General features: G+C 45.8%; 1 protein-coding gene across 3 annotated transcripts in view; it reads left to right on the top strand.

Moving 5' to 3' along the window:
- The window catches only part of LOC135517137 (semaphorin-5A-like), a 372787-nt gene that overhangs the window by 58880 nt on the left and 294969 nt on the right, over positions 1–18938 (top strand). For all 3 annotated transcript variants that reach the window (XR_010451994.1, XM_064941174.1, XM_064941175.1), the window contains exon 2: positions 8496–8724. Coding sequence is in view for 2 of the 3 variants with exons in the window: in XM_064941174.1 (XP_064797246.1) it covers positions 8559–8724 (166 nt within the window). In the remaining variant the exon portion in view is untranslated. The remainder of the gene's footprint in view (positions 1–8495; positions 8725–18938) is intronic.

Raw genomic sequence — 18938 nt, forward strand, 5'->3', positions numbered from 1 at the left:
GACTGTGATCATAAACACCTTTAGTCTAGTGACTGTGATCATAAACACCTTTAGTCTAGTGACTGTGATCATAAACACCTTTAGTCCTAGTGACTGTGATCATCAACACCTTTAGTCTAGTGACTGTGATCATAATCACCTTTTGTCTAGTGACTGTGATCATAAACACCCTTTAGTCTAGGCTGTGATCATAAACACCTTTAGTCTAGTGACTGTGATCATAAACACCTTTAGTCTAGTGACTGTAGTCATAAACACCTTTAGTCTAGTGACTGTGATCATAAACACCTTTAGTCTAGTGACTGTGATCATAAACACCTTTAGTCTAGTGACTGTGATCATAATCACCTTTAGTCTAGTGACTGTGATCATAAACACCTTTAGTCTAGTGACTGTGATCATAATCACCTTTAGTCTAGTGACTGTGATCATAAACACCTTTAGTCTAGTGACTGTGATCATAAACACCTTTAGTCTAGTGACTGTGATCATAAACACCTTTAGTCTAGTGACTGTGATCATAAACACCTTTAGTCTAGTGACTGTGATCATAAACACCTTTAGGTCTAGTGACTGTGATCATAAACACCTTTAGTCTAGTGACTGTGATCATAAACACCTTTAGTCTAGTGACTGTGATCATAAACACCTTTAGTCTAGTGACTGTGATCATAAACACCTTTAGTCTTGTGACTGTGATCATAAACACCTTTAGTCTAGTGACTGTGATCATAAACACCTTTAGTCTAGTGACTGTGATCATAAACACCTTTAGTCTAGTGACTGTGACAAAAAACACCTTTAGTCTAGTGACTGTGATCATAAACACCTTTAATCTAGTGACTGTGATCATAAACACCTTTAGTCTAGTGACTGTGATCATAAACACCTTTAGTCTAGTGACTGTGATCATAAACACCTTTTAGTCTAGTGACTGTGATCATAAACACCTTAGTCTAGTGACTGTGATCATAAACACCTTTAGTCTAGTGACTGTGATCATAAACACCTTTAGTGACTATCATAAACACCTTTAGTGTGACTGTGATCACAAACACCTTTAATCTAGTGACTGTGATCATAAACACCTTTAGTCTAGTGACTGTGATCATAAACACCTTAGTCTAGTGACTGTGATCATAAACACCTTTAGTCTTGTGACTGTGATCATAAACACCTTTAGTCTAGTGACTGTGATCATAAACACCTTTAGTCTAGTGACTGTGATCATAAACACCTTTTCTAGTGACTGTGACAAAAACACCTAGTGACTGTGATCATAAACACCTTTAATCTAGTGACTGTGATCATAAACACCTTTTTAGTCTAGTGACTGTGATCATAAAACACCTTTAGTCTAGTGACTGTGATCATAAACACCTTTAGTCTAGTGACTGTGAACATAAACACCTTTAGTCTAGTGACTGTGATCATAAACACCTTTAGTCTAGTGACTGTGATCATAAACACCTTTAGTCTCGTGACTGTTATCATAAACACATTTAGTCTAGTGACTGTGATCATAAACACCTTTAGTCTAGTGACTGTGATCATAAACACCTTTAGTCTAGTGACTGTGATCATAAACACCTTTAGTCTAGTGACTGTGATCATAAACACCTTTAGTCTAGTGACTGTGATCATAAACACCTTTAGTCTAGTGACTGTGATCATAAACACCTTTAGTCTAGTGACTGTGATCATAAACACCTTTGGTCTAGTGACTGTGATCATAAACACCTTTAGTCTAGTGACTGTGATCATAAACACCTTTAGTCTAGTGACTGTGATCATAAACACCTTTAGTCTAGTGACTGTGATCATAATCCTTCTGAAATGGATCAACATTTATTGAGAGCCTCTCCTCATAACAGAATCCTATTGGAGAGAAAAACTGTAATACATTCCCGCTGACTCAGTGGCTTTGGTGTTGATAGTTTATTTAACAGACACACTGGGTTGAGTCCCAATACCCACACTTGTCTTCTAAATACTAGGCTTTTGGGTATGTGTATATTAAACTTTTTACAGAATACCATGGGAAATTTCAAATATTGAGTATGCGTTAATTAAATGCCAGAATGGCATACTAATTTCAGCTTTTCATCAAGTATAATTTTCTGCACTACTGAGGAAGAGAATGGTCTTTTCACACTCACGTGTGTTTATGATCACAGTCACTAGACTAAAGGTGTTTGTTTTAGCACCATAGAATAGAGACCAATGGCAGGATACATGCGTGATTATGAGCTAGATGACACCTTTTCAGTTTGGATGCGTAGTAGAGTGATATTTGGTGCTGACTACATACGTTATTACTAAACAGTACGTACTAAATAGCATGTAATATGATTAGTACACAGGATGTCGTTTTAGGAAGTAGCAGAAGGAGGCAAGAAAGGACTCCAAATCCCTGCATGCTACTTCACACCTGAAACAGAGTTGATATAGTTACTGACAGACAACTGACCAAACGACTGTCAAAGCACTCACACACGCACGCGCGCACACACACACACATTTCAGTCTTCTCTTGTTAGTTTTCCTCTAAACTTAGATTCTAAAGTAAAGTCTCGAGCTGTTTTACTGTGTGTGCGTGTTTGTGTGTGTGTGTGTGTGTGTGTGTGTGTGTGTGTGTGTGTGTGTGTGTGTGTGTGTGTGTGTGTGTGTTTGTGTGTGTGTGTGTGTGTGTGTGTGTGTGAGTGTGTGTGTGTCTTGACCACAAAGCCAAAGTAAATTGTTTGGGTTGTTCCGGGACAGAACAGGGACAGAACACACGTCGGTAAAGAGAACGTTTGAAAATTTGCCATTGGCTGATTGGTTAGAGATGATCCAATCGCTGATGACTTTATTGAGTCCCATGCGAATGATGTAAGAAATTGTGTGAGTCCTCAGGTTAGTTAAACCATAGTATTTATGTTCTGCAGTGTAAATACATGACCTGACTTGTAGATTAGTCTTTTATTGGCGGGGGTCTCTATGTGGTCTCTAATGCAGTGGTATTTGAGAACTATTAGATGTTGCGTTGAAAAACAGTGTATGAATAATGTTTTTTGTTTGTGACAGAGGTAAAGAAGGAGTTTACCCAAAATCACCCTCGATAGATATGATTTGACCTGGGTTGTATTACTGTAACAGTTTAAGGACTGGGTTGTATTACTGTAACAGTTTAAGGACTGGGTTGTTTTACTGTAACAGTGTCAGGACTAGGTTGTTGTCACGTTCTGACCATCGTTCGTGTGTGTTTTCCTTGTTTTACTGTTGGTCAGGGCGTGAGCTGGGTGGGCATTCTATGTTGTGTGTCTGGTTTGTCCATTTCTATGTTAGGCCTGATATGGTTCTCAATCAGAGGCAGGTGTAAGCCATTGTCTCTGATTGGGAACCATATTTAAACCTGTTTTGTGTTGGGTTTTGTGGGTGACTGTTCCTGTCTTTGTGTTTGTGGCACCAGATAGGACTGTTTTGGTACGTTTCTTGTTTTGTAAATTGTCGTTACTTTCATCTTTATTAAAGATGCACAAAACTAACCACGCTGCATTTTGGTCCGCCTCTCTTTCCCCACAAGAAAACCATTACAGTTGTATTACTGTAACAGTTTACAGGTGTGCGCCCAGGACACCTGACAGATAACATGTCATATCTCCACCTATCAGATAGCATCAGACATTTCTCCACCTATCAGATAACATCAGACATGTCTCCACCTATGAGATAGCATCAGACATTTCTCCACCTATCAGATAGCATCAGACATTTCTCCACCTATCAGATAGCATCAGACATGTCTCCACCTATCAGATAACATCAGACATGTCTCCACCTATCAGATAGCATCAGACATTTCTCCACCTATCAGATAGCATCAGACATGTCTCCACCTATCAGATAACATCAGACATGTATCCACCTATCAGATAACATCAGACATTTCTCCACCTATCAGATAGCGTCAGACATGTCTCCACCTATCAGATAACATCAGACATGTCTCCACCTATCAGATAACATCAGACATGTCTCCACCTATCAGATAACATCAGACATGTCTCCACCTATCAGATAACATCAGACATGTCTCCACCTATCAGATAGCATCAGACATGTCTCCACCTATCAGATAACATCAGACATGTCTCCACCTATCAGATAGCATCAGACATGTCTCCACCTATCAGATAGCATCAGACATGTCTCCACCTATCAGATAGCATCAGACATGTCTCCACCTATCAGATAACATCAGACATGTCTCCACCTATCAGATAGCATCAGACATGTCTCCACCTATCAGATAACATCAGACATGTCTCCACCTATCAGATAGCATCAGACATGTCTCCACCTATCAGATAACATCAGACATGTCTCCACCTATCAGATAGCATCAGACATGTCTCCACCTATCAGATAACATCAGACATGTCTCCACCTATCAGATAACATCAGACATGTCTCCACCTATCAGAAAACATCAGACATGTCTCCACCTATCAGATAACATCAGACATGTCTCCACCTATCAGATAGCATCAGACATGTCTCCACCTATCAGATAACATCAGACATGTATCCACCTATCAGATAGCATCAGACATGTCTCCACCTATCAGATAGCATCAGACATGTCTCCACCTATCAGATAGCATCAGACATGTCTCCACCTATCAGATAACATGTCATGTCTCCACCTATCAGATAGCATCAGACATGTCTCCCACCTATCAGATAACATGTCATGTCTCCACCTATCAGATAGCATCAGACATGTCTCTACCTATCAGATAACATCAGACATGTCTCCACCTATCAGATAACATCAGACATGTATCCACCTATCAGATAGCATCAGACATGTCTCCACCTATCAGATAACATCAGACATGTCTCCACCTATCAGATAGCATCAGACATTCTCCACCTATCAGATAGCATCAGACATGTCTCCACCTATCAGATAACATCAGACATGTATCCACCTATCAGATAACATCAGACATTTCTCCACCTATCAGATAGCGTCAGACATGTCTCCACCTATCCAGATAACATCAGACATGTCTCCACCTATCAGATAACATCAGACATGTCTCCACCTATCAGATAACATCAGACATGTCTCCACCTATCAGATAACATCAGACATGTCTCCACCTATCAGATAGCATCAGACATGTCTCCACCTATCAGATAACATCAGACATGTCTCCACCTATCAGATAGCATCAGACATGTCTCCACCTATCAGATAGCATCAGACATGTCTCCACCTATCCAGATAGCATCAGACATGTCTCCACCTATCAGATAACATCAGACATGTCTCCACCTATCAGATAGCATCAGACATGTCTCCACCTATCAGATAACATCAGACATGCTCTCCACCTATCAGATAGCATCAGACATGTCTCCACCTATCAGATAACATCAGACATGTCTCCACCTATCAGATAGCATCAGACATGTCTCCACCTATCAGATAACATCAGACATGTCTCCACCTATCAGATAACATCAGACATGTCTCCACCTATCAGAAAACATCAGACATGTCTCCACCTATCAGATAACATCAGACATGTCTCCACCTATCAGATAGCATCAGACATGTCTCCACCTATCAGATAACATCAGACATGTATCCACCTATCAGATAGCATCAGACATGTCTCCACCTATCAGATAGCATCAGACATGTCTCCACCTATCAGATAGCATCAGACATGTCTCCACCTATCAGATAACATGTCATGTCTCCACCTATCAGATAGCATCAGACATGTCTCTACCTATCAGATAACATCAGACATGTCTCCACCTATCAGATAGCATCAGACATGTATCCACCTATCAGATAGCATCAGACATGTCTCCCCTATCCAGATAGCATCAGACATGTCTCCACCTATCAGATAGCATCAGACATGTCTCCACCTATCAGATAACATGTCATTTATCCACCTATCAGATAGCATCAGACATGTCTCCACCTATCAGATAACATCAGACATGTCTCCACCTATCAGATAACATCAGACATGTCTCCACCTATCAGATAGCATCAGACATGTATCCACCTATCAGATAACATCAGACATGTATCCACCTATCAGATAGCATCAGACATGCTCTCCACCTATCAGATAACATCAGACATGTCTCCACCTATCAGATAGCATCAGACATGTCTCCACCTATCAGATAACATCAGACATGTATCCACCTATCAGATAGCATCAGACATGTCTCCACCTATCAGATAGCATCAGACATGTCTCCACCCATCAGATAGCATCAGACATATCTTCACCCTATCCAGATAACATCAGACATGTCTTCACCTATCAGATAACATCAGACATGTCTCCACCTATCAGATAACATCAGACATGTCTCCACCTATCAGATAACATCAGACATGTCTCCACCTATCAGATAGCATCAGACATGTCTCCACCTATCAGATAGCATCAGACATCTCCACCTATCAGATAGCATCAGACATGTCTCCACCTATCAGATAACATCAGACATGTCTCCACCTATCAGATAGCATCAGACATGTATCCACCTATCAGATAACATCAGACATGTCTCCACCTATCAGATAACATCAGACATGTCTCCACCTATCAGATAGCATCAGACATGTCTCCACCTATCAGATAACATCAGACATGTCTCCACCTATCAGATAACATCAGACATGTCTCCACCTATCAGATAACATCAGACATGTCTCCACCTATCAGATAACATCAGACATGTATCCACCTATCAGATAGCATCAGACATGTCTCCACCTATCAGATAGCATCAGACATGTCTCCACCTATCAGATAGCATCAGACATGTCTCCACCTATCAGATAGCATCAGACATGTATCCACCTATCAGATAACATCAGACATATCTCCACCTATCAGATAGCATCAGACATGTCTCCACCTATCAGATAGCATCAGACATGTCTCCACCTATCAGATAGCATCAGACATGTCTCCACCTATCAGATAGCATCAGACATGTCTCCACCTATCAGATAACATCAGACATGTCTCCACCTATCAGATAGCATCAGCACTCCACGTCAGCCCAGGACATCTGGCATGGAATCTCTCAGTCATCCAATGTAATGTCTATGACGTTACTGTCTGTGGCGTGTTGGTGTGTGACATTATCAACACAGGCAGAACCTTGAGATAATTGTCTGCCAGGTTTGCTGCTGTCTTTTACTGTTTATGAGAAGTGACATTCAGATTGTCAGAAAATGAGAAAACATCACTCTAGAAAAATGCTGTAATGGGTAAATATTATTATATTAAGTATACATTTCCTGAAGGTTTCTACTATAATTGGTAACCTTCCTTTAGAGAAATAACATGTAGACTGTCAGAGACTGTTTGAATAGGCTGTCAAAAGGGTAGGTAAACTTAACTAAAGAAAACATACATCTGGACAGTTATAGTGTATAGAGATGAGGTAATATACCTTCTAAAGGACAGACAAGCTAAAAGCCATGTGAATATACTTTATACAGAGTGGGGGAGGAAAGAATAGCTAAAGATGGAATGGTCTTGACTGGTAGTGTTTGACAGGTGCTTTACATTAGAAAGCCACTGGTGCACTTTCTTTCTAAAGATACTCTATGTGCTGCCAAGGCCGTAGAGTTCGAATAGGCATCCAAACAGATCAATTTGAAGCAGAATGTGAATGTGTTTTTATCGGCTCCATGTTTAAAAGGGGCCCCATGAGGAGTAGTGCCCCCCCCCCACACACATATATACACTACATGACCAAAAGTATGTGGACACCTGCTTGTCGAACATCTCATTCCAAAATCATGGGTATTAATATGGAGTTGGTCCCCCCCATTGCTGCTATAACAGTGCGAGAGCCGTGACTACAGACCTGGGTTTGACCAACTGACTTGTTGGAAACGTGGCATCCAATGACGGTGCCACGTTGAAAAGTCACTGAGCTGTTCCGTAAGGCCATTCTAATGACAATGTTTGTCTGTGGAGATTGCATGGCTGTGCGCTCGATGTTATACACTTGTCAGTAACTGCTGTGGCTGAAATAGCCGAATCCACTAATTTGGGGCCGGAGTCAGAAGTTACAGGTCAGGGTCATCAGTGTGAATGTGAGGACGAGCTGCCTCAACTCAGCATGAGTCTCACACTAGAAACCTCTGTCTCTGTCATTGGCTCCCCCTCTCTCCTCTTTCCTTTCTCGCTCTATCTTCACTTTGTCTAACGTTCCCCGGCTCTCTTTGTGTTTCTTCCTCACTCTAGTGTTTCTTCCTCACTCTAGTGTTTCTTCCTCACTCTAGTGTTTCTTCCTCACTCTATCATGTTTTATCAAGAGCTCCAGTTTTTCCCAGCTGTAAATCACTGCTCCATCTTTCTCTCTGCCTCATGCAAAAGGAAATGACTCTCTCTCTCTCTCTCTCTCTCTCTCTCTCTCTCTCCCTCTCTCTCTCCATCTCTCTACAGGTGTGTCTCTCCGATGCGATTGGCTCACAGCCCGACAGGAAGTGAGCGACACCCCACTTCCCCATGGCTCCGCCTTCGGCGGGCCGCTCCTCCCTTGCCCAGCATGTTGTGCTGCTTCTGCAGTGCATTCTAGTCCTGCAAGCTGGGGACGTGGTCTGCAGGAAAGGACCGGTCCTGCTGCCTGAGTCGCCCTGTCACCGGGCTGAACACCCTCTTATCTCACACGCAGGTAGGTCTCACACACACACACACTCACACACACATTCTCTCCACACAGTTGTGTTTCTGTCCTTTGCAGTCACCCGCCGTGGAAGTTCCTGTAATCTAATCACATTGTTCACATTTCCTGCCTTAAAATAATATTGTATGGAGCAGTTTAGCCATAAATAACACTGTAAAACTTCATCAGACGACCACCAATAACATAACAGCCAAATGCTACTGCACCCATTCCATCCCAGCAGAGATTGATTCAGTTAATCATACAGCTCTCTGTCTAGGGTGTAATTGAGCGAAAGGACAAGGTCATCATGCACACACACACACGCACACACACGCACACACACACACACACACACGCACACGCGCACACGCACACACGCACACACACACACACACACACACACACACACACACACACACACACACACACACACACACACACACACACACACACACACACACACACACACACTGCACTTCTCCTGTCAGCTCATGGCTACCTCTCGGCACTCAGAGTCTATTGAGCGTGATGGCGCTGACTAACAGTCTGGCTAATCTGATCTACCGTCCTCTGTGCTGGTTGACCTCAGGCGACCATGCTGGAGCCCATCCATGAGGTATCGGGAAAGTTGTTATAGCACGGACGTTTTAACTACAGTATATTTAATTGTGAGTGCGTGTAATTACCTAATATTCCAGTACGGTTCATTAACTCAGTGCCTGCTTCAGTGGTGTTAATAATTGGGCAGTATAATAGGGCAGTATCATTGGGCAGTATCATTGGGCAGTATCATTGGGCAGTATCATTGGGCAGTATCATTGGGCAGTATCATTGGGCAGTATCATTGGGCAGTATTATTGGGCAGTATCATTGGGCAGTATCATTGGGCAGTATCATTGGGCAGTATCATTGGGCAGTATCATTGGGCAGTATCATTGGGCAGTATTATTGGGCAGTATTATTGGGAAGGGACTGTAGTTTGTCTACATCCATTCAGCATCGTTCACACCCTCTTAAACTATAGCCCCGCCCGTAAACTCAGAGAGTTGTCAGATTGTCCGTTTGTCAGATTGTCCGATTCAGAGAATCTTTACCTTGAAATGAAAATGACTTTCCGACTAAATTTGAAACCAGTAATATAGCTAGCTAGACTATTTTACCCTCTACGTTACGGATGCCATGGTTACGCTTAGTTTGAAGAGGTGTTTTTTCCATCTCCTTAGCTATCTTACTTGGCATGTACAGACAACTCATTATCTCAACCAAACATGGCTAGTGGGAAGATTGCTTACTTTTTCTGTGGCTAAACCAACTAGGCTTATAATTTAACAATTTTATTTGTATTACAGGTGGCATACAATGTTGTTATTGAGGCACATGAAAGTGAATATGTTCTAGAAGACATTTCGGCCAAAAAACACATTTTGTTTAGGTTTAGGTTCAAATGGCTCTACTGCGCAACATATGCCTAGTTTCCTGAAACAAATCACATATTATTAAGTCTGTGGGACCCATTTTCAATGTTTACTAAAAAATACAATTTATACAATTAATATTTTTTTTCTCCTGAGACTCATTGGTCTCAGAACATGTAAAATAACACATTTCCATTGAGGGCCCACTGTGCACCCCCCTACACATTTATTTTACATATCTGGTGTTCGTTCGGGTCCACTGGAAAAAGTGTGGGAAAGTGTGTGTGTTGGTGAAAACAAGTTAAAATGAAACAAGAAGGTTTACTGTGTGCCTTCACTCTGTCTTCCTCCTCCCTGGGCCTGCTGTGCTTTAAAAACCCAAGTGTACTAATCTTAATTTTTCAACATTTCTCACAGAATAACACATAATTAGAGAGTTATAGTGTGTTTGTGTGTGAGTGTTGGTTGGTTGGTTCTTATATCCTTGTGGAGACCTAACATCCCCAAAGTCCCCACAAGGATAGTAAAATAAGGAAAATTCTCCCTTTATGGGGACATTTCCACACATCCCTATGAGGACAAAGGTTATTTTAAGCTTTGGGGTAAGTTTTAGGGTTAGAATTAGGGTAAGCGTTATATTTCGGTTTAGGATTAGGAGCTAGGTTTGGGTTAGGGTTAGGGTTAGGGTTAGGTTTAGGGTTAGGGTTACAGTTTAGGGTTAGGCTTAGGGTTAGGGTTACGGTTTAGGGTTTGGCTTAGGTTTAGGTTTAGGCTTAGGCTTAGATTTAGGCATAGGCTTAGGGTTAGGGTTAAGGTTAAGGGTTAGGTTTAGGGTTAGGGAGTATCTTGAAGAGAACATAAACAAATATCCACATCAGGTTCATTACAACTATCTGTTACATCACCGATTGGAGACCAACACGGTTTAATTGGTCCATGGCAAATAGTTTTTTTTACAGCCCACTGCGTGTCCGACTGGCTACATTCTTAAGCATCAATGCATTCTCTTTATGACCACACTACTCACAATGTGGCATTTTAATACCCAACGCAGGAAATTAAACATAGTCCACGTAGCTTTGACTTTGTGTACTACACCTCTCTCATTTGTCCCTGTAGTAACTTTTACTTTGTGTACTACATCTCTCTCATTGGTCCCTGTAGTAACTTCTACTTTGTGTACAACACCTCTCTCATTTGTCCCTGTAGTAACTCCCCTTCATGTGTTTTTCTTCATGTCTTCAAGCTGCACTTATGTCACTTATTGGGCGACCCGACCAAATTTCACATAGAAACGTGAGTTATAGAAGTGTCTTTCTCATTGAAAGCAAGTGTAAGCAGCGGCTGAGCTGTTCTATGTGCGTTATTTCTATGCTTCCCATTCATTTTTTTTGTGTGTCTTTTACCATTCAGTTTTGTACACCAGCTTCAAACAGCTGAAAATACAATATGTTTTACTATGTAAAATATATTTCACAGTGGTTTAGATAGTACAAAGATTATACTTGCCTCTTTTGTCACATAAACTGAAATTAGGTGAACTATTAGAATTTTATCAAACAGGAAATGGCGGAGAGATTTCTGTATTGTGCATCTTGGGGCTGCAGGGTTAGGGCGTTAGACTAGTAACCGGAAGGTTGCAAGTTCAAACCCCCAAGCTGACAAGGTACAAATCTGTCGTTCTGCCCCTGAACAGGCAGTTAGCCCACTGTTCCTAGGCAGTCATTGAAAATAAGAATTTGTTCTTAACTGACTTGCCTAGTTAAATAAAGGTAAAATAAACAAACTTTAAGTGACACACAGAGGACATTACGTCATCTTGTTAAATGTTACTTTTTTTCTTCCCTTAAAGGGTTTCGCTGTAAAGTGCATGTTGAATTAAAATATTTTATTGCACACTTATTTTCGGCTATGTAGTGGTTTCTTTGGTTTGATTCGCCCTCTGACCTCTGACCTGAGGCTCAGCCCCACTGACATTTGAGACCCAGGAAAATATGCTTGTTTTGACTTCCTAAAATAACACTTCAGGGTAAACCCTGCAAGGACACAGAGGGTTCCAGCAGTTCTGGTCAACACGGACCTCTGTTCAAATCCCTGAGCTGACAAGGTACAAATCTGTTGTTCTGCCCCTGAACAGGAAGTTAACCCACTGTTCCTAGGCCGTCATTGAAAATAAGAATTTGTTTTTAACTGACTTGCCTGGTAAAAAAATAAAATAATAAACTTTATATTAAGGTTTTATTCTCAATCCAACTTCACAAAATAGTTGCCATTTCATATTTTTGTTTTACCACAGGGGACAGCAAAAACACCCTACTTTCTCCAGTTGGACACGTCTTGACAGCCTGCATTTATGTGTAATATATAGGCACTCAATTTAAACCCTCCATTACCCCATGTTTACTCCAAGAGACATAAGGTATTCCAGTCCCAGTCGGTTCCACATGTCTATTGTGTCAGGCCAGGTTGTTCTTTATACAGTTTGAGCTCTCTGAGACTGAAGACTGCCCTCGTCTCTGGAGCTGGGGGAGGGGGGTTCATATTTGGATAGTCTGTCATTTTGTCATAGTGTGTCAACCGCTCTGTGTCTGAACCTGGAACAACAAACCAGGAAAGAGTGACGGAGGAGGGAAAAGGCAAAGGGGGATAGAAATGGGGAGGAGGGGAAAGGGGGATAGAAATGGGGAGGAGGGGAAAGGGGGATAGAAGTGGGGGAGGAGGGGAAAGGGGGATAGATGTGGGGAGGAGTGGAAAGGGGATAGAAGTGGGGAGGAGGAGAAAGGGGATGGAAGTGGGGAGGGGAGGGGAAAGGGGGATAGAAGTGGGGAGGAGGGGAAAGGGGGATAGAAGTGGGGAGGAGGGGAAAGGGGGATAGAAGTGGGGAGGAGGGAAAGGGGATAGAGGTGGGAGGTGGGGAAATGGGGATAGAAGTGGGGAGGAGGGGAAAGGGGGATAGAAGTGGGGAGGGGAGGGGAAAGGGGGATAGAGGTGGGGAGGAGGGGAAAGGGGGATAGAAGTGGGGAGGAGGGGAAAGGGGATAGAAGTGGGGAGGAGGGGAAAGGGGGATAGAGGTGGGAGGTGGGGAAATGGGGATAGAAGTGGGGAGGAGGTGAAAGGGGGATAGAAGTGGGGAGGAGGGGAAAGGGGGATAGATGTGGGGAGGAGGGTAGAAGTAGGGAGGAGGAAAGGGGGATGGAAGTGGGGAGGAGGGGAAAGGGGGATAGAAGTGGGGAGGAGGGAAAGGGGATAGAAGTGGGGAGGAGGGAAACGGGGATAGAAGTGGGGAGGAGGGAAAGGGGGATAGAGGTGGGGGATGGGAAAGGGGGGATGGAAATGGGGAGGAGGGGGAAAGGGGGATAGAAGTGGGGGAGGAGGGGAAAGGGGATAGAAGTGGGGAGGAGGGAAACGGGGATAGAAGTGGGGAGGAGGGGAAAGGGGGATAGATGTGGGGAGGAGGGGGATAGAAGTGGGGAGGAGGGGAAAGGGGGATAGAGGTGGGGAGGAGGGGAAAATGGGATAGAGGTGGGAGGAGGGGAAATGGGGATAGAAGTGGGGAGGAGGGAAAGGGGGATAGAAGTGGGGAGGAGGGGAAAGGGGGATAGAAGTGGGGAGGAGGGGGAAGGGGGGATAGAGGTGGGGAGGAGGGGAAAATGGGATAGAGGTGGGAGGAGGGGAAATGGGGATAGAAGTGGGGAGGAGGGGGAAGGGGATAGAAGTGGGGAGGAGGGGAAAGGGGGATAGAGGTGGGGAGGAGGGGAAAATGGGATAGAGGTGGGAGGAGGGGAAATGGGGATAGAAGTGGGGAGGAGGGGAAAGGGGGATAGAAGTGGGGAGGAGGGGAAAGGGGGATAGATGTGGGGAGGAGGGGATAGAAGTGGGGAGGAGGGGGAAATGGGGATAGAGGTGGGGAGGAGGGGAAAATGGGATAGAGGTGGGAGGAGGGGAAATGGGGATAGAAGTGGGGAGGAGGGGAAAGGGGGATAGATGTGGGGAGGAGGGAAAGGGGGATAGAAGTCGGGATGAGGGAAAAGGGGGATAGAAGTGGGGAGGAGGGGGAAGGGGGATAGATGTGGGGGGGGAGGGTAGAAGTAGGGAGGAGGGGAAGGGGGATGGAAGTGGGGAGGAGGGGAAAGGGGGATAGAAGTGGGGGAGGGGGGAAACGGGATAGAGGTGTGAGGTGGGGAAATGGGGATAGAAGTGGGGAGGAGGGGGATAGAAGTGGGGAGGAGGGGGAAATGGGGATAGAGGTGGGGAGGAGGGGAAAGGGGTATAGAGTTGGAAGGAGGGGAAATGGGGATAGAAGTGGGGAGGAGGGGAAAGGGGGATAGAAGTGGGGAGGAGGGGGATAGAAGTGGGGAGGAGGGGAAATGGGGATAGAGGTGGGGAGGAGGGGAAAGGGGGATAGAGGTGGGAGGTAGGGAAATGGGGATAGAAGTGGGGAGGAGGGGAAAGGGGGATAGATTTGGGGATGAGGGGAAAGGGGATAGAAGTGGGGCGGAGGGTAGAAGTAGGGAGGGAGGGGAAAGGGGGATCGAAGTGGGGAGGAGGGGAAAGGGGGATGGAAGTGGGGAGGAGGGGAAAGGGGGATAGAAGTGGGGGGAGGGGAAAGGGGGATAGAAATGGGGAGGAGGGGGAAAGGGGGATAGATGTGGGGAGGAGGGGAAAGGGGATAGAAGTGGGGAGGAGGGGAAAGGGGGATGGAAATGGGGAGGAGGGGAAAGGGGGATAGAAGTGGGGAGGAGGGGAAGGGGATAGAAGTGGGGAGGAGGGAAACGGGGATAGAAGTGTGGAGGAGGGGAAAGGGGGATAGAAGTGGGGATGAGGGGAAAGGGGGATAGAAGTGGGGAGGAGGGAAAGGGGGATAGAAGTGGGGAGGAGGGAAAGGGGGATAGAAGTGGGGAGGACGGAAACGGGGATAGAAGTGGGGAGGAGGGGGAAAGGGGGGATAGATGTGGGGGAGGGGAAAGGGGTATAGAAGTGGGGAGGAGGGGAAAGGGGGATAGAAGTGGGGAGGAGGGGAAAGGGGGATAGAAGTGGGGAGGAGGTGAAAGGGGATAGAAGTGGGGAGGAGGGGAAAGGGGGATAGAAGTGGGGATGAGGGGAAAGGGGGATAGAAGTGGGGAGGAGGGAAATGGGGATAGAAGTGGGGAGGAGGGGAAAGGGGGATAGAAGTGGGGAGGAGGGGAAAGAGGATAGAGAAGTGGGGAGGAGGGGGAAAGGGGGATAGAAGTGGGGATGAGGGGAAATGGGGATAGAAGTGGGGAGGAGGGAAAGGGGGATAAAAGTGGGGAGGAGGGAAACAGGGATAGAAGTGGGGAGGAGGGGAAAGGGGATAGAATGGGGAGGAGGGGGAAAGGGGGATGGAAATGGGGAGCAGGGGAAAGGGGGTAGAAGTGGGGAGGAGGGGAAAGGGGAAAGAAGTGGGGAGGAGGGAAACGGGGATAGAAGTGTGGAGGAGGGGAAAGGGGGATAGATGTGGGGGAGGGGAAAGGGGGATGGAAATGGGCAGGAGGGAAAGGGGGTAGAAGTGGGGAGGAGGGGAAAGGGGAAAGAAGTGGGGAGGAGGGAAACGGGGATAGAAGTGTGGAGGAGGGGAAAGGGGGATAGATGTGGGGAGGGGAAAGGGGGATGGAAATGGGCAGGAGGGGATAGGGGGATAGAAGTGGGGAGGAGGGGAAAGGGGATAGAAGTGGGGAGGAGGGAAACGGGGATAGAAGTGGGGAGGAGGGGAAAGGGGGATAGATGTGGGGGAGGGGAAAGGGGTATAGAAGTGGGGAGGAGGGGAAAGGGGGATAGAAGTGGGGAGGAGGGGAAAGGGGATAGAAGTGGGGAGGAGGGGAAAGGGGGATAGAAGTGGGGAGGAGTGGAAAGGGGGATAGATGTGGGGAGGAGGGAAATGGGGATAGAAGTGGGGAGGAGGGGAAAGGGGATAGAAGTGGGGAGGAGGGGAAAGGGGTTAGAAGTGGGGAGGAGGGAAACGGGGATAGAAGTGGGGAGGAGGGGAAAGGGGATAGAAGTGGGGAGGAGGGGAAAGGGGGATAGAAGTGGGGAGGAGGGAAACGGGGATAGAAGTGGGGAGGAGGGGAAAGGGGTTAGAGAAGTGGGGAGGAGGGGAAAGAGGGATATGTCTATTGAAGAAGTTTTATAAATCCCCTTGGTTCCTTTTATAAAGGACAAGGTCGGGGTTCATTTGAGGTTCATATCGTGTTCCTACCGAAATTAAAGCTATTGCTTCTTCACTCGAGCCCTACAAAACACCAACGTCATATTAAAGCCCTAAGGTAATCCACCAATTCACTCAAAGTGATTCTACTAAGAACACTCAGTTTTTTATAGATCCTACCAGTGTTCTACTTAGCTTTAAGTAGTTATATCGTTCAGTGTTTTACAACTTCCCAGTATTCTAACAGTGTTCTACCCATACCCCTCTCTCAGCCCAAACTAAACTAATAAATAATGTCCTGTCATCATCTAACATTAGACGTTTGTCTCTCATTAGATCTCATATCCCAGGGTAAATACATCAGCTCTGGCTTATGAGCGTGTATGAGCCCTTCGTCTCGTCTTAAAACATAAATCCTCAGTTGTGAATGTTGTATTCTCCTTCCCTCTCCCCTCCGAGGGACCTGAGTGGGGAAATACCCTGGTGGGACCACGCTGATTTATGGGGGAAACGCTGGGTAACTGAAGCCTTGGTTTCCCTCGAGGGTGTCGCTGACACATTTGTATGCTCTAGAGCTTCCCCACGATATAAATAATGAGCCTGCCGGCTGCACCAGAGGCGCGTCCCAAACTCCCGTCCCCCTGTAGAATTAGAGCGGAACCTGCCATCACCCGCAGCCGAATCTCAGGGCGGAAGTTGTTGTGATCTCCCTCCGATAGTTATTTCACCAAGGCTAATGAAAATGTATTAGCTCTGCGTCTGCGAGTTTAACGTTTCCCCCTCCCAGTTTAACTTGATCTTATTCTCATTAATACGTAGAACCTCTGAGGAATGGAAGAAGAGAGAAACAGCTTTATCAACAGTGATTCCATCCTGTTAGGTGATGTTGATGTGCTATGGTAGTGCTCTATACTCCTACAGTTTGACAAAGAGGTTGATTCAGTGCTGTGTTTTTTAGCACGTAGCTACTAGCAGTGACTCGGGCAGGCGGTCAGTAAGTCCCTGTTGTATCGTGCTGAAAGCCGCAGCTTGACAGAAGTAAACAGCTGGTTGGTGGTTTGATGCAGTTGAGGTTAGGCTGTTAGTTTCAGGTGTTTTTGCATTTTTTGACAGATAACGTTTTTGACTCCAACCGAAGCTGTACTCCATCAATGTCTGCAGGTCTACAGTAGAAGCTCTCTGAAAGTTCAGATACCGTACAGGTACTGTATACACAAATCAGGATTTAACACAATATCAGCAACAGTAAATGGTTTAACTCTCTACCACGAAAAGTGTTTTGAAATCCCAGAGCCACAGTAAAACCAGCACTTGTTTTACCTGGCAAGTCAGTTAAGAACAAATTCTTATTTTCAATGACGGCCTAGGAACAGTGGGTTAACTGCCTGTTCAGGGGCAGAACGACAGATTTTGTACCTTGTCAGCTCGGGGATTTTGAACTTGCAACCTTTCGGTTACTAGTCCAATGCTCTAACCACTAGGCTACCCTACCACCCCTCCACTCTAACCACTAGGCTACCCTACCGCCCCTCCACTCTAACCACTAGGCTACCCTGCCGCCCCTCCACTCTAACCACTAGGCTACACTGCCGCCCCTCCACTCTAACCACTAGGCTACACTGCCGCCCCTCCACTCTAACCACTAGGCTACACTGCCGCCCCTCCACTCTAACCACTAGGCTACACTGCCGCCCCTCCACTCTAACCACTAGGCTACACTGCCGCCCCTCCACTCTAACCACTAGGCTACACTGCCGCCCCTCCACTCTAACCACTAGGCTACACTGCCGCCCCTCCACTCTAACCACTAGGCTACCCTGCCGCCCCTCCACTCTAACCACTAGGCTACCCTGCCGCCCCTCCACTCTAACCACTAGGCTACCCTGCCGCCCCTCCACTCTAACCACTAGGCTACCCTGCCGCCCCTCCACTCTAACCACTAGGCTACCCTGCCGCCCCTCCACTGTAACCACTAGGCTACCCTACCGCCCCTCCACTCTAACCACTAGGCTACACTGCCGCCCCTCCCTCTAACCACTAGGCTACACTGCCGCCCCTCCACTCTAACCACTAGGCTACACTGCCGCCCCTCCACTCTAACCACTAGGCTACACTGCCGCCCCTCCACTCTAACCACTAGGCTACACTGCCGCCCTCCACTCTAACCACTAGGCTACACTGCCGCCCCTAAATATTACTGGCAGTTTCAGACAAGAATTATTAGAGTACAATATTGTGAAGTATCAGGACTATTAGAATACAATATGGTGAGAGCAGATTATCCAATCCCCAATGCTTACATTAACTATTAGGGGAATGGACAATATCTGACCCTAGATCAGGCGTTAGGGTAACCTCCCTCTTTGGCCATTACTATTCACTCACTACCTATCAGGTTTCAGGGCTGTATGGAGCTGACCGGCAATCCGACAGGGATCTATGATTCTATTGGTCAAGGGTTAATGGATCGGTCGCCATGGTGACCGGCATGTTGAGGGTGATCTGGGGTTTGACGTATTCGTGTTCACGCCGATACACGCCACGTGTGATGCATCGGTCTCAGATTCACTTTAGAAGGATCTTGGATTCAAACAGGCATGAACACACACTCACACACACACACACACGCATGCACGCACACA

The sequence above is a fragment of the Oncorhynchus masou genome, chromosome 28, assembly GCF_036934945.1.
Source record: "Oncorhynchus masou masou isolate Uvic2021 chromosome 28, UVic_Omas_1.1, whole genome shotgun sequence".
In the NCBI taxonomy this organism is placed as follows: domain Eukaryota; kingdom Metazoa; phylum Chordata; class Actinopteri; order Salmoniformes; family Salmonidae; genus Oncorhynchus; species Oncorhynchus masou.